Source organism: Rhopalosiphum padi, chromosome 1 (genome assembly GCF_020882245.1).
Source record: "Rhopalosiphum padi isolate XX-2018 chromosome 1, ASM2088224v1, whole genome shotgun sequence".
Classification (NCBI taxonomy): domain Eukaryota; kingdom Metazoa; phylum Arthropoda; class Insecta; order Hemiptera; family Aphididae; genus Rhopalosiphum; species Rhopalosiphum padi.
The window spans coordinates 20,195,849-20,212,779 of NC_083597.1; the positions used below are offsets into that span (position 1 = coordinate 20,195,849).

Sequence of the window (16,931 nt, forward strand, 5' to 3'; positions counted from 1 at the left end):
CAGTCTCCCTCTTTCCCGTGAATCGTGATAGTCGTGATACATTGATACTTATTATTTTTAATTTTTATTATACTATTTAAAATTTTAAAAAGCAATTCATATTTAATCGTATTATTTGTTCGATTAACTTAACTTTAAAAGTTTAAAATGTTACGTAATTTGTACTTACTGTTATAAATAACACGACACTGATAGAATAAAAAAATTCACATTGTATAAAATGACTGAATCAATTGACAAATCTAAAAGAAAACAATTTGGTAACCGGTTTTTAAAAACCGACGATGACGTTTTTAAACATAATGCTTGGTAAGAAAAATTTTTAATTTTATCAAAACTGTTGACTGTAATAAATTTGCAATTATATTGAAATTAAATATTACTTTTAAATTATGTAAAAAAGTATCCAACTAGCTTGATTAAATTCACCACTAAATTCTAAATAATTAATAATAATTTTTATGTTTAGGGATAATGTGGAATGGAATGAAGAGCAAGAAATACAAGCTATGTCTCAAGTATGTGCGCATGTGAAAACAAAAATGCCTTCAGAAAAAGCTGCTGATTTAGAAGATAATGCTGATGAATATTGGAATAAGTTTTATTCTGTCCACCAAGAAAAGTATGTATTATTAGTGTACGGTACATATAGATATTAAATTACGTAACTAGTCCATTAAGTTAGGGGGGCTAAATTCCTAAAAATGTTTTATAGCAAAATTTTTTTTAAATTGATATTATTTATTATTTCTATTGATGTTTACAACTGATTTGAATGATTATTTGTTTATATGAAACATTATATTTTTTTATATTATAGGAAAAAATAAAGTTAATACAAATATGTTTATATACACATACATTTACCTAAAAAAATTGGGGGGGAGCTCAAACTCACGCAAGCCAGGGGGAGTTACGCCTATGGTTACTATTCTTTTGATCACTCTAAGGTGGATTGTTAAGAATTTTAAGAATCATTCATAGATTAATTTGTATACTTATGAATTTCAATAATGATTTTATAAAATAGGTATTAATTTACCTTTTGTATTGGTATATTTATGAAGATCTAAGTATTACAATTTAAATTACTTTACTTTTTATGTATATATTTCAATTCCACCATCAAATTTGCCATGAATTTATTTTTATTTTTATCTTCTGTAATACCATATTATCAGTTATCCAGTAGGTATACTTCTTATTGGTTAAGTATTAATTGTTCTGAGAAAATATAATATTGACTTCTTGTTATATGTTAATATATATCAGGGTGTCAATAATAAATATTTGTTTATCGTGATCATGGAATGGTGATTGATTATTGCTTCGAAAATTGATAAATTATTATATTTTTAGTTTGTAGGTATGTATTTAATCAATATACATTGTATTTTTCATTTATATTTAATGTAAATCAAACAATTTTTCAATCCATTTTGTAACAATTATTTTATTTTTAGGTTTTTTAAGAACAGATGTTGGTTATTTACTGAATTTCCAGAAATAACTTTACTTAAAAATGAAAAACCAAGCGCTATATTAGAAGTGGGATGTGGAGTTGGAAATTCAGTCTTTCCCATATTATCACACTGTGCAGACAGCAATTTACATGTGTACTGTTGTGATTTTTCTTCAAATGCCATACAAATCCTAAAAGAAAATTCGGAATACAACAAAGAACATTGTACAGCATTTGTATGTGATATAACTAATGATGAATGGAATCCTCCATTTGCTTTGGAGAGTTTGGATGTTATATTATTGGTTTTTGTTCTTTCCGCTATACAACCTGAAAAGTGTGATATATATATTGAGTTAAAGAAATATTCTAGTATACATTTCATAATTTTATAATTTTAAATTATTGTGTTGCAGATTAAAACAAGTAGTAGGTAACTTTTATAAGTACTTGAAACCAGGAGGTATGGTATTGTTTCGCGATTATGGTAGATACGACATGGCACAGCTAAGATTTAAAGAAGGGAGATGTATATCAGAAAATTATTATAGTAGAGGTGATGGAACATTGGTATACTTTTTTACTCAAGGTATAGTTACAATTATTAAACTATTTGGAATGAATTTTGAATGAAATATCAATCTGTTTTTAATCTTTTGGTTAGACCTGAATTATGTATTTTTAACATTGTAATTGTGGTTGAAACTAAAATATTAATACACAGTCTTAAAAAAGTCTGAACTTTAAAACCTGAACTGTTAAAATAAATATTAGTTTCAATTACTGTTACTTAACTTATTTTTGCATTCAATATTAATTGAGTTTGAAATGGGGTTTTTAAGCGTTGCAATGTTTTTATATTTTAACAGTTTTATTATATATTCTTTCCTGATATGTTATTAAAATAAAACAATTTTCCTATAGACGATGTTAAACAATTGTTCCTAGAAGCAGGCTTTGAACAAGTTCAAAATATTGTTGATCGCCGTATGCAAGTAAATAGAGGTAAACAGTTAAAAATGTATCGTGTTTGGATTCAATGTAAATATAAGAAACCCATTTTGTAATAAATCTTGAATATATTATACTTGACAAAAAATATTTTAAATTATATTTTATATTAATTCCTATTTTCTTTATGTAACACTAAATGCCAGCGATTACTATAAATTACTATTTAAAATTTTGAAAAACATATCAGGATGCAAGAATAGTAGAGTATTTGAAATAAATATTGTATACTTTTCCTAATTTTATCTTTGCTCATATTGATCATGATTCATGCAAAATATAAACTTCAAATAAATGATTTCTGATCAAGGTTTTTAAAATACACAAACATTCAAATGTTTTATGAAATATTCCTTACTTTTGTGTTTGTACGTTGGGACATACACTTTATTTCAAAATAAAAGACACCAGTTCTGTACAAAACAAATAATATTAATAATAGTCATGAATAGAGCGCCAAATTGTATGCATTAAAAGGTATGAAAATGTGCCATATAATATGCAGCCTAAATCATAACAATATGCAACAAATAAACAATACAATTTCAATTATTTTCATCAAAAATTTGTATTTTATTAATTATTAAAATGATTAGCCACATGTATTTGTAACTTTCTAACAATATATTTTTAAATACAGAGTAAGACCGTTCGAAGTCAACCGAAGTGATTGAGGCATAAAGCATATTTAAAGCAACTATAAATACATAATAATAATAATAATAATAGTTATGTGTGTATGTATATAAATATAAATATATATATATATATATAGTTAAATAGTAATAGCTTGAATTTTTTCTTTTATTTCATCAGTTATATGCTTTCATATAATATCATAGTTTGAGTTTCTAGTTTATTTATTGCTATCACTAAAAATTGCAAATGAATGGATATAAAATGTTAATTCATTGATAACAGTACCATCTTCAATTAAATCTAAATTATTTTTTAATTTTTAATTTTTGATTTTTCTACATGACAAAATATTATTTTATACCTTTTTTTTAAAATTTGGCTTTAATTCAATGTAGTAGATATATTCAAAAAATATGCAAAAATATGCAAAAAAGAATTTTGCCAGTGACTTCAAACTATTATAATTCATAAAGATTTCTGACAAAAATTCAAAAATTTGTAAAGGAAAAAAATATGCAATTGAAAAGAAATTTGCATTCTAGTTATGAATAATGATGAACTTTATTCATATTTTTCTTCACTTACATGGTTATAGTCTATTTCTGAATTTTATTGATTATAAAATCATGAAAAAAAATAAATGAAGTTACTTATGGAATATAAATAGTTCATTTTATATTACTGGTTGTATAATAGTACACAGACTTTCCATATGATATACAATTTTCTTAATTATTATAATGCATACATTTTTTAATTATTATAATTTGATAACTGTAAATCAATCATTTGGAAGTTCTGGCAATTTCTCATGTATTTGCTCAGCTTAAGAAAAGAAATTAGAATTAATAGCTATTTAAAAAAAAAAAAAATACATATCATTTTATTATTGCTAAAACAACAATTTTAAGCATCATATACCACACGTCCTGTTATGTAAATTATATAGTTATTCGGCAGTCAACTATAACCATATAACTATATAAGTTAATAAAAATAGTGTTATTGTGTAATAATCTGTTGCTAAAAATCATGCAGTAAAACCTATTCACAACAGATTCCCTATAAGACGAAAATCTCTTTACAACAATCCCATATAAGGAAAAAAACCTTTAAACCCAAAAAATAAGTTGGTATCGAATGTTACTGTTATAAGGAGATTTTAGTGATTTTACTATAATAATGATGATTCAAATACATGGAAAAAATAAAATTTCAAACACTAAGGTATAATATATAGTCAACAGAATAAAAAATAAAATTTGGATCAGTACATTTTATTTTAAATAATGAGTACATTATATTAATTATAATCTAAAGATAGTTGAATTGACGCTTACAATAAATATAAATTGGAAAAATATTTTGACAATATAGCAGTAATATTTTTATGCGTTGTAATTGTAATTGTATTTATATTTTTTATGATTTATAAATATATATTATATAGTCATACAGTTAAGTACTATTTCTTTTAAATAGGCTTTGATTAATAATTTTTTTTAATTGTTAAGCCTTGATTGTCACTAAAATATTCGAGTATAATATATCCATACCAAGGCTGGGCATTAACAAGTTAAATATTTTTTGTTGGATTCATTGAATCGTTAATTAAACTATTGAAGTACCTACCTACAGCAACTAAATTTAAATTTTAAATGTTAAGACCAATATTAAATTACTATGCTATTTTTTAAGTTTAAAAAATGGTGTAATTCAAAATTGTGCATTTGTATATAAAAAACTGTGTAACTGATTAAATAATTTAAGTTACATTTTTTAAATTTATATTTGTCTATATTAATTTAACATGACGGATTGAAAAAATTAATTTTTGTGCCCAACCTTGGCCATACTTCATTATATTAAATAAATCTATTTGTTTTTTATAATGAGTTTATTTTAGAACAGTACTACTGTAATAAACGCAATGATGTAAATATGTAATAAGTTATTTAACATAAATAAATACCAGAAAGTCAGTTTGAACTAGTTAATTTAAATTTAATCAATGACAAATTAATAATTATCTAGAAAATAAATTACGGTTACAATAAATTTACCTACTATGTGTTTTGTGATGGTTATTTTAGTTTAGTATTTGATAAAATTATACAAAATTAATGAAAAAAATATAATAGGCTACAATTGATATTACACTAATAATTTGCAAAAATTAATTTGTATTATTTTCAACCGTTTAATAACATTGACATATTTTTTATGTCTTTGTATTTGATAAAACTATCATCTATTAGTATAAATTTCAATTTAAACAAAAATATTTTTAGTTTATTAGAAATGTTTACTAAAATATATACATTTAGTAGGAGTCAATGTTTTTAAACAGTAACAACCAATACTTAAATACAAAAATGGAATAAAATAATTAGATGTATTTTTTGAGTTTGAACAGAAAAATAATAACTCAATTAAAATATAATACATGATTACACAAATTTAAAACATATAACTTGTATACACAAGAGAAGATAATTTTGCAAAAAACATTAATTATCACAGTAGTGGGTACAAAACTAGAAACAAAGTGTTACTTCTTTATATATCTTAAATTATATTTTGGGCCCAATTTTGGCGGAACTTGTGTACAAAATGTGTCTAAAAAGGCACTATGTGGACTTGTGTAAAACAAGCTCGATTTATTATAAGTTTACTAAAAGCAAAACTATGTAAAAATACAATACATACACAAATTAATTTATAAAAATTTGTTTAATCAAATATATCAATTTAATCATTTTGGTTACGCTTAAATAATTGTTTGCTAATAATAAAACTTTGACCTATGCGACTTAATTAGATTTACTAAATAACCAATTAGGTAGAAGAAAATAGAACTTTTAGCCCGATCACACAAATCTGTCTGATATACAATAATCATAACTTCCATACTACAAATAGTAGTTACATAACGTAACTTACTTCTAAACTGGATTTGTATACAAAATGATTACCCTCCACAAGGTTAATTTAAACTGACAGAAATTAATTGAAAACCAGGTCATCACAATTTAATAGGACAAAAAGAAACTGCCTTTTCATGGATTTTATGTTACTCAGTTCGTATTAAAATATCAACAATAATAATAATAATAATAATAATAATAAATAATAATAATAATATGCCACTTTGCTGTTAAAATAATTTTTCTGGAAAGCAAAAACTCCAAAGTCAAAAACTATTTAAAAGAATTGTTGGGAGCTTGTCATAACTATTGGAAAAAATAAATTTTCATGGAAATATGGAACCAAATTAATTATAACTGACTGGATAAGATGATTGAAACTAAATAAATCTTGTTTTTTATTAAGTACCTATGGACTGTGTACTTTAAAAATACTATCAAGGGTCATTCATTGTGTACATAAATGCACCATCATTTTCCATTGCGGCCATTATTTCACTAATATAAGAAGCTACATCTACGCTTTCAGCATCACTACGTTTTATGAATGGGTGTTCTAGCAGTTTGTTGTACTTAGGCCTTTGATTTTCTTCTTTTATCAAACTACAAGTAAAAATTTTATACATGTTAATAGTTGCTTAATATTATTAATTTCAATTTATTTTTAATTACCAAGTATTAACGAAATTCACAAAATTAGGAGAAAAATTGTTAGAAGTCTGCAATCTTGGTGGATCTCCTTGAACAACCTGACATAGTTGTTCAAAAACAGAACTCCATCTTGGATATGGAAATCGCCCGGTAGCAACTTCAACTAGAGTGATACCTAAGGACCAAACATCTGAACGGACATCATAACCTCCTCGACCACGAACTGGGTCAATTCTTTCCGGCTAAAATTAAATAGAATTATAACTTAAACTATTTTTAAATTAATATTTTTAACAAAACATACTGCCATATATGGGCGGCAGCCAGCATCTCTAGTTTTTGCTATAGAATCCACTAACTGCCCTGAAATACCAAAATCACATAGTTTTATATTTCCTCGAGAATCCAATAGAATATTGCTAGGCTTAACATCCCGGTGAATGATTTTCAATTTTTCTTTAAGATAATTCAATGCTTTTACAGTCTGAAATGTATAAGGATATTATTTAACATTTTGTATTTAATATCAATATTATTCAATTTCCAATAAAACTAATTATATAGTTAAACTTAATATGTTGTTGTATGCAAGATAAATTTAATGATTATAGATCAACATAATTGATTTTAAAATAAATAAAAAAAATATTTCATAATTTTTTATGACAATTTAGAATTTTCAAGGACAAAGTATATTCAACTTTATTTTAGATAATTGTTTTAAATGCATTTATTTTTTTTTGTTTTATAATTGAATAATAATATTTGATTTAATTCATATATTTTGTGTACTATTTCATTAACCATATCCTTTACACTCATTAATAATTTAAATTAACATACTTAGTTGATTAGGTTAATATCCTAAAAATTGAAAACCTTTTTTTATTTGTGTTGATACTTAGATTAAATTTATGTTTATAAAATAAATGCAATTTTATTAATACATAATTTTAAACAAAATATTTAGCACATTTTTTTTATTATTGAAATTTATTTCATTGATTGAAATGTGATTATCATTAAAAATAATATGCAAAAACAACATAATATAGATCTTTAAGATTTACCGCAACAGTTATTTTCCCTAATATATTTTCTGGTATTCGTTGATTTAATTTTTCATAGATATATTTATAGAATTTATCCAATGATGTGTCCATAAGTTCCATACAAATCCAACAATCTCCCTATTTAAGACAATATTCAATATTAAATCAGATTAAAATTAAAATTAAAATAATTTAAAATACTTCTTTGAAAAGTGCTCCATAAAATTGTACAATATAAGGGCATTCATTAGATTTCATCACAACATCCAAATCCATTAGTAATTGTTTTTGTTCATTTTCATCAACAGTAGACCTTATCCTCTATTTATAAAATAAATTCAGTTAATAAAAATTGTTAAAATTTAAATTTAGGTATATGTATATTCATAGATAATAGATATGCACATGAAAGGGCAGTGTGGGCAGCAGTTCATCTGCAAACTCAACTATTTTTCAAACATAAGACAATCTTATATCCAAAGGCAAGAATCATGACTGACATTAATAAATTATTTTTAAAATAGACTAATAAGTAATATTTGACAAGTATTGGAAAAATTCTCCTCCCTCAACAGTTTGTGTATGCATATGTTTAAGAAATAGGTAGATGAAATATTTTAATAATTTAAAATACCTTAACAGCCATTACTGTATCACTGCTACGATGCAACATTTTGTTCACAGTTCCAAAACCACCTCGGCCAATCTCTCCTAAATCTTGTAAATCATCTGATGTAAAATCATATACCTTAAAAATAAAATAGTATATAAGAAACAAACATGCATGTATAATTTATAATTAATTTTAAAAGAAACAACCTTGTTCTCAGAAAGTTGTAGTTTTCCAGTGGATTGTATTGTTTGACACATTTTTAGTCTTTCTCTATGTATATATATACACAAAAAAAAAATGAAGTACATTGTTTTGAAATATAAATGTATAATTATTATAAAAAAAACAATGATTCTTTATAAGCTCAAATACCAAGTAAATGTTTTAGTAATATTATTAATATTATGCACTATAGCTGCTTTGACTCAATCAATCAATCAATCATTTAGGCACAGATCCTAAGCAAAGTATAAGAGAGGCCAATAATTTAAGTTAATGACTTCAGACTTCATTTAATAAAAATATTAATAAAATACCCACAAAATAATAGTGACATTTATTCAACTTTTCGCGGTTATTACTGGGATTTTGTGTGTTATAAAATAGCATATTATTCATAAGTTGTTACAAAAGTGAATGTTTAAAGCATACAAAATATATCATTGTTATCTAATATTCCAATGATATTAACTGTACAATTTCTTTATTGATAATTTTAGAGAAGCATTATTAAGCAAGATACGTACATATTTTAATGGACATAGTAGAAAACAGATAAATAATTACAAATTTATTGTAAGATTTATTAAGAATCAAAAAGAACAATTTGCAAATTTATTTTTCATTATAATTATTTTCCATACATTTTTAATATAATAGTTCTTTTATTATATTAACATCAGAAGTTTTAACCATAATTTCATAATTTTAAATTTGTATAAAGTATAATGTAATATATATATCAAGCGTTTTTACATAATTAAGTATATAAAGCTCCTGTAATGACATATACATCTGTACTAGTTAATTTATATTATTGTTTAAATATTAAAATACCTTACAAAACAAATTTCTCTTATCTAAAACTATTAATCACTGGTTACTAAACAAAATTTAGGTCTAATCATACTAGACAAAATACAGTGTACTCTCGATTTTCTGCGGAATAGGGTGACTTGGCATCCAGGGATAAGCAAATACCGTGGATAATCCGCAAAATTCATGTAATTTTAAATAGTATTTAAGTAAAATTAAATTAGAGCATATTGAACTTTTATTTAAACATTCATATATTACAAAAATATATATTTTAAATTTTATAATTAAAAATAAACCACATAAAATCTGTATTATCAAGTAATTGGCTATTGCAACCCAATTTAACCGATAATGAAGTATAATGTATATGTAAAGATATGTATATTTTTTTGTATTGATTCTGCAGAAGACTATGGATAATCAAGAGTACACTGTATGCATTTTTAATGAAATCAGAAATAAATGATCTATAATGTTATATGCTTAAGAAATTTGTTTAAAAATAGCATAAATATAATACAACACTGTCAGTCTAGTTAATTATTTAAAAAATTTAAATTGTTAATTAATATTAAGAGGACGCTATACGAGTATGTGTTGTATTAGCGTTATAAACATGATCATAAAAAAAAATTGTGTTGAGTAGAAACAATTATATATGTTATTTTTAATAACAAAGATAATTGATTTATTATTATAGTTAAAGCTAAGAACATTACTTATGTTTAAGCGTTAATTTTTCTCAATATTTTCATTTGTATGCAAATTATGAGTATTGTAAATATTACAACTTAAAAATTAAAATATTAAAAACAGTCAATGCTAAACACAGGTAATGTTCTTACGCTTAATTTTGATAAAAGTTAATACAGTCTGTCCACTCTAATATTAAACCCAACAAGACAAGATTGATTTTGCTGAACACAAATTTTCTATGTTGTATGTTTATTAAACTATAACTACAATACTACATACATGGACGTAATATTTTCTTACAATTAATATTTGTACTTTTTTTTATTAGTTATTTATACTGAATCTAAAGTTTAATGTATTAAAAAAAAGCATTTTTCAGTTGATTTAATTTTCTTATTAGTATAATTATTAGTAAATTATTTAAGAAATTTAAAGAATTAAAAATTTTTAATTTTGAAAAAGTAGAAATATTATTTACCAAAAATGTACTCTTAAAAATATTTTTATTGATATAACCTTATACGCAAATGTATTCATTCATACATAACATTATGCAAATTATAATCCTTATAATTATATTTTATACTTGAAAAATCAATTTTAGAATAAATTTATAAAACAATTCTAAATCATAAAATTATATAAGTAAGGTATAAATAATTTTATTTGTAAAAATAAATTGTTACTGTAATTAAAAAAAAAACAAATTTTCATAAAGAGAATAATTAAAGATTATATTTTAAATAATTAAAATATCATTTAAAATGATATAGATTTTATTTACATAATATGCATGAAAATATTATATTTAAAAAAAGTTTTTCATTGTTTTTCTTTATTAACTTACCGTAATTTAGTACGTTCTATGGATCTGTATCTGTATACATAAAGAAAATATCTTTATAATACTAATATTTTAAAGTAAAAATGTAATTGTTAATCAAAATTAATTGTATATGTTTACTAATCCTCTTATAAAAAAAACATACTTTACCTAATATTTTATTAAAATTAGCAATAGTTAACTTATTTTGGCTTAGTTTTTAATACAAACAGGTATTTAAGAATAATTTAATCTATATTAAAATCTATATTAAATCCCTCAAGGTATATAAATAAAGACATTTTTTTTAACTATAAAATTTTACCATGCTTTGCTTGACCAAATGTAAGCAACAACATACTATTTTATTCACTCGCCAAATCTTTTAATTTTTAACTGTTGAGAATGCTTTATCATATGAACTTTTATGATGTTTTTATTTGGTAGTAAACTAATATGTAATATTGAATACAATAATGGACACACCATAATGTATTTTTAATTAAAATACAGAAAAACATTATTTTTTTTAAAATGATTTTAATACTGATTGCTTGCAATAATAATTTCCACATATAATGCTATAAAGCTGAGCCAATTCAAAAAAACAGACTGAACCAAAAAATATGGGCTGAATCTCTTTAGATATAGTTACATTTATTATCCCAAATTAATTAAGATAAATAGATGATTATATTATGACATGGTAATAATGACATTCCAGTATATTCATGTTTCAATGTCATTAAGCTAATCAATAATCCATATCAATTAAATCATTTTCCTCTAGTACGTTTAATTATTTAACAGACTTTTAAGTTTAAGAACTGAACAATTTAAAAGTTATATTCATTATAAATATTTCGTTTTTGGGTCAATTGTAAAAGTGTAATGTGATATGATCCACAGAATAACTAACTAAAGAAAATGACATGTTTGATTGAATTTAGTAGAATACAATTGTTTTCAACAATTATTTTTAATATCAGTTATTCAATTACATTTTTATTTTAATCATGTCCTATTTTGTTTATCTTTTTATAAGATACTTATATAATATTATTTCAACTATACAAAATAATTATTTATTTCACAAGGTTGTAAGAAAAATGATAAATGTTAATCTTTTAACGTGATATTTATTTTAAGAGTAAAAAACATTTAAGATTACTAGAAAATATTAAGGACATGAGTATGAATAATATATATTCATCATTAGTAAAATAAAATTCATAAATAGTATTATTTTAAGAATCTAATATCTACCTAATTATTAGGGTTGTTTTTTTTTATGTTTTTACCACTCTACGTGTATATTTTTATTGTTATTTTCAATAATGGGAGTATATGCTAACCACTTTTATATCGTTAAAATGGCTAATGACTATTGACTAGTACAATCCATTACTTGAATACTTATTAATAATACTCTGGGTAAATAAATATTTTACAATTAACAAGGTTTTTCTTAATACATAATTACATTGCATGTAGAAAAATTAATAAAACTTAGAAAAGGGAACATTATCTCAATAATTATAGAAAATGTGCTAAAATATAAAAATGTGTCCCTATGTACTTTCAATATTTTTAATTGTTGTATGGACAACATATGAGACTTATGTAAAGAATAATCAAGATTATAGTTATAATAATAAAATAAAATGTAAATTTGTCAAATCGAGTATTGTATAAGTACTTTTGTTTGGCAAGAGATTTTTGATAATTATTTTGAAAAGTACAGTGAATTTTAAACCATACTTTTTATCCCCAAAAGTACCAACTACATCAAATTTGCTACCAGACACTATCATCAAAGTTTAAGATAGATTGACAGTCACAAAAATAAAAATAAAACACATCATTGTAAAACTAATACATTATGATCTGGTAATTTGTTCAGGATCTAGAATACAAAGATTTAAACTTACCGTGACTTTTCAGTCATTGTTTCAGTATTAGATAACCGTACTCTAGGTAAATTTGGTTGTTTTGATGTGGATCCATTGCTTAATAATTTATTATCTTCTTCAAATCTGAAAACAATTAATATATTTAAATTAGATATACTAATGACTTGTAAGACCAAGATTAACATTTGCACACAAAATGTATGTTATAGGTACACTATTAATTAATCAAATGTTTATTATCACATAATGAACATATATTTTATTAAATTATTAATAATATATACATATATGTACTCTGTAGTATCAAATTTTTAATATGTCGACACATTTAATAATACAAAATTAATACAAAAAAAATTAATTATTTACCTTGTACAAATTTTTTATTAACCGCTTTATATTAAATATATTAACAATTAACATGTTGTATATTAAAAATTTAATTATTGTTTTTTATTTTATTTTATTAAGAACAAAAAGAATATTTATAATCTGTATTAATTTATATAATAAGTAATAAAGATAATTGATTACAGGACTTGATAGAAGGGAGTGTCCAACAATACTACTTCACAATTCTAGACTATTTTAATAATATTTTTTGTATATTATTATTATTTTTTTAATGATTAATGTAAAAACTAATACATTCAAAGCTATTGATGCTTTTACGCGCCAACAATTTACAAGTTTTTTACTTTGTACCAACAATACATTTTAGGACCAGGGGTGCAATTTCAATGAAAAAACTGAGGGTGCTGAAGCCCCTCTATTTTGTCATGTTATCTTATGGTATGGATACCTATTACTATTAAAATCTAAATCAACATGAAATATTTTGGGGATGATAAGCACACTCAATCACTCCCTCCCAAATTGTGCCTATGTTTAGCATTATAACAGGCCACCAACTTGTATAACAGTTTATTTTGGTAATTTTTCAATGTCATTTTACGAATGTGGTTTTTAAAAATTAAGATAGCTAGCATAAAAAATTTAAATAATGGTTGGTTAACCAATCAATATGTACTGGATGATTCTTTTATCAAACAACACTCTTTATTTCAACATCTATAAATACTTTTTGAAAATATTTTTTTTTACATGGTTTCCAATCAAAATTTGGACGCATAGTTTATGACTTAGTTAAGTATTTAAACTTGAGTGAGCAAAGTAAAAGACCATAATTTTGCAGGTAGTCTCTATATCACTTCACTAATGTTTTATTCCAATTTATTAACATTTATAGATTTTAACATAGTGTTGTTTAATAAAAGAATCATCTTCTTGTATACTTAATGTGCATAAAACACATTTTTCAGCCATTTGTCTTAATAGCTACTATCATGATTTTAAGTTTATGTAATAAAATAATTTAACTAACTAAAGATATTTAATAAAAATCTATATTTTATTATCAAGAAAATGTTAAATAGGTATTACGCTATGACTTATGTTGAAGTATTTAAAAATAAATAAACATAATTAGTAAAAAATAGCAATGTTTTTGTCTACATTCTAGAATGTCTTAACTAGTAGTAGTACTTACTAAATTAAATTTACAATGAAATAGATTAAGACTGTTTCAATAACAAATATCATGTGTATTTGTTTATTTTTTTATTATCTAACATGATTAAAAAATGAAAATTAATTTTTAGTTATAGAATTAGAATAAAATTGGCATAATAATCAAAAATTTATTTTTATTTTGGTTAATTTTTCCAAGTAAAAAAAAATGTTTAAATTAAACTTATTTTAAATTGTTTTAATTTATTTAACATAAACACAACACTTTCTATAATTTAAAATAAATATTTATTTAATTATGTAAGTAAAAGTAAATATTAAATTATTAAATTCAAATTCAAATAGCCAAATTAATTTTCCATTTATTGAAAATTATATTTTTGTACATTTGGTAATATAAAATACATGAAATTATGAATATAATTATTGTTTAACCTCTCTTAACATTCTTCTTGATTATTATCTATGTTAATATAAGTAATAAATACTTAAAATACATTTATTATATGTTGAAACTTGAAACATAAGAGCTATAATTGCTGATAATTTGTAAAAATAAAATTTAATTAAAAAAATTATCTTACTTTAATGACTGTAAGCTTGGTATTGGAGAATTGAATCCAAATGAAGGACCGGGTGTTCCTTGGATAGCCAATTTTAGCTGTCTTCTTTTTTCTAAGATTGAATTAAATACACATTAAATTTTAATTTAATTGATGGGCTAACCAAACTCTTCAAATACCTGTTATTGCAGCTTCTTGACGCATGTCTAACTGTGGATGAGAAGGTCTTGCAGCTCCTGAAATGAATATCAGACTTTACAATACAAGATCAAAAATTTTCTATACTAAATAACTTAAAGTAAATTAGTTCAAAAAGAGTTAATAAAATACTTAATATTACTTACCAGATGGCGAACTTCCATTACTGTCATTGTTGGACATTTTTGTGCGACTAGTATGCTACTAACACTCATGAGAAAATATTAAGTGATTTGAAATTGTTTGTAGGATTATTAAAGAAAATATTAGAAAACAACTATATATATATAACTATACCTATGTTGACTATATTTTAACAGTACCGCTCAAATTTTAAGCTTTACTACTGAAATTTCAAATTGAACATTAAAATCTGAAATATTAAGAATTGATACTCAACTACTCAAGTGAACTTACACTCAACGTTTCAGTAGCAGCTCTCAACGCGACAAGAAAATATTAAGGATGACATTACTGATAACAAAAATTCAAAGATAAAATATTAGTCAAGTGGATTGTTGACATCTCATTTGGCCACACTGCGAAACAACATCAACATGACATTAAATATATATATATACACGAGTGTGAGGTTGAGCATAGATTAAATATAGTATATTTAATCTATGGTTGCATTTCTATGTATACAAGGCGCCAATCGTTTATAATACAATACAACCACAAGATAGCGCAATGACAATGATTATAGTTCGTAAGAGCAAAATAATAAGCGTCCAAAGTCGCAGGTGACTATTTTTCGTGCATCCACCGTACTACACTACTACGAGTTAACTTGTATGCTCTCGTCATTTTTAATTTTGTTCCGGAAAGAGGCGAAGCACTTAACCTACGTATTAAAAAAGATAGGACAATTCTACACAAGATGGAAATCTGGGGTGCACACGGGTCTCGGTCACATAATATAGTAATAAGCGCCCAAGTCTGGAATAATAATAATAGATTTTTTGCTTTTCTTAACGTTCAAAAATAATTGTTGACAATTATCATTATTATGATTGCACTTTTGTAGACATTGACAGTATCTTTCAAAGACCAAAGTTATTAAATATGGAATAAATATCCAACACTAAATTACAGATCCTATATAGTTTAATTGTATCGTTAATGTTATTTATTGTAGTTATAGATGTAATTAGTTGATAAATAATTCGTACCAACAAATAACATTAAGTCTATTATAAACCAGGACCGGGTTAGAACCAACAAATTACAAGCAAATGTAGGCATGTAAGCAATGTAAGCATAACACGATAAGCCAAACTATAAGTTGGTACCGTGGATTAAGTATTAAATTGAATTATTGTTCTTAATAATTTGAACGAGTTAGGTTGTATCGTTAATGAGTTATTTTTTTTACATTTATATAAATTAATTACCTATACTTACATCAATTTATGAATATTGAATAATGTACTTAAACATGTTATTTGTATTTAATGTGTTCACAATAAATCAAAAGTGGGGAAGTTTGAAATTAAAGAAAAAAATTAACTTGCGAGTCATAGTTATCTAACTAAGATTATATTATTTAACGTTAAAAAAATTAATTTATAATTATAACTTACAACAATATATTATATTGAACTCGAGAAGTTAATTGAACAAATATAATACTGTAAGTATATCTTTTTTTCAATAATTTGTCTCTTGCGTAGTATATGATTCTTCAAGTTCTACCATCTCTTCAACATCTATTGATATATTATTTGATTTTAAATAAGTCATTGCAAATTTGTTAAACATCCTTGTCTGCGGTAGTCGAAAACAAAACTGTTGTTCTTTATTTATATTTTT

General features: G+C 23.6%; 2 protein-coding genes across 4 annotated transcripts; one reads left to right on the forward strand and one right to left on the reverse strand.

Moving 5' to 3' along the window:
* Positions 1-2,563, forward strand: LOC132927957 (tRNA N(3)-methylcytidine methyltransferase METTL2-like). 2 transcript variants are annotated; one of them, XM_060992523.1, is made up of 5 exons: positions 1-309; positions 470-622; positions 1,464-1,817; positions 1,879-2,051; positions 2,387-2,563. In XM_060992523.1, the coding sequence occupies exons 1-5, from the start codon at positions 221-223 to the stop codon at positions 2,527-2,529; spliced, it is 912 nt and encodes a 303-aa protein (XP_060848506.1). In that variant the 5' UTR covers positions 1-220; the 3' UTR covers positions 2,530-2,563. The 2 variants fall into 2 exon arrangements, with proteins under 2 accessions (XP_060848506.1, XP_060848508.1); XM_060992525.1 differs by having other exon boundaries at positions 4-309; positions 1,464-1,799.
* Positions 2,564-4,373: 1,810 nt separating this feature from the next.
* Positions 4,374-15,552, reverse strand: LOC132927940 (dual specificity mitogen-activated protein kinase kinase 4-like). 2 transcript variants are annotated; one of them, XM_060992509.1, is made up of 12 exons: positions 15,263-15,552; positions 15,098-15,154; positions 14,940-15,030; positions 12,844-12,948; positions 10,937-10,966; positions 8,562-8,625; positions 8,377-8,490; positions 7,944-8,063; positions 7,761-7,880; positions 6,995-7,174; positions 6,712-6,932; positions 4,374-6,642 (listed from the first exon to the last, which is right to left on the reverse strand). In XM_060992509.1, the coding sequence occupies exons 1-12, from the start codon at positions 15,297-15,299 to the stop codon at positions 6,477-6,479; spliced, it is 1,305 nt and encodes a 434-aa protein (XP_060848492.1). In that variant the 5' UTR covers positions 15,300-15,552; the 3' UTR covers positions 4,374-6,476. The 2 variants fall into 2 exon arrangements, with proteins under 2 accessions (XP_060848492.1, XP_060848497.1); XM_060992514.1 differs by lacking the exon at positions 10,937-10,966 and having other exon boundaries at positions 15,263-15,550.
* Between the last annotated feature and the right edge of the window lie 1,379 nt (positions 15,553-16,931).

Bases quoted from the DNA above. Each gene is read 5' to 3' on its own strand.
- LOC132927940 (XM_060992509.1), bottom strand. From the start codon at position 15,299: ATGTCCAACAATGACAGTAATGGAAGTTCGCCATCTG. The intron at 15,031-15,097 runs GTATTTGAAGAG...ATTCAATCTTAG, and splicing joins TCAAGAAGCTGCAATAACAG to AAAAAAGAAGACAGCTAAAA. The intron at 10,967-12,843 runs GTAAGTTTAAAT...TTATGTATACAG, and splicing joins ACAATGACTGAAAAGTCACG to ATACAGATCCATAGAACGTA.
- LOC132927957 (XM_060992523.1), top strand. From the start codon at position 221: ATGACTGAATCAATTGACAAATCTAAAAGAAAACAATTTGGTAACCGG. The intron at 1,818-1,878 runs GTTAAAGAAATA...ATTGTGTTGCAG, and splicing joins AAGTGTGATATATATATTGA to ATTAAAACAAGTAGTAGGTA. The intron at 2,052-2,386 runs GTATAGTTACAA...ATTTTCCTATAG, and splicing joins GGTATACTTTTTTACTCAAG to ACGATGTTAAACAATTGTTC.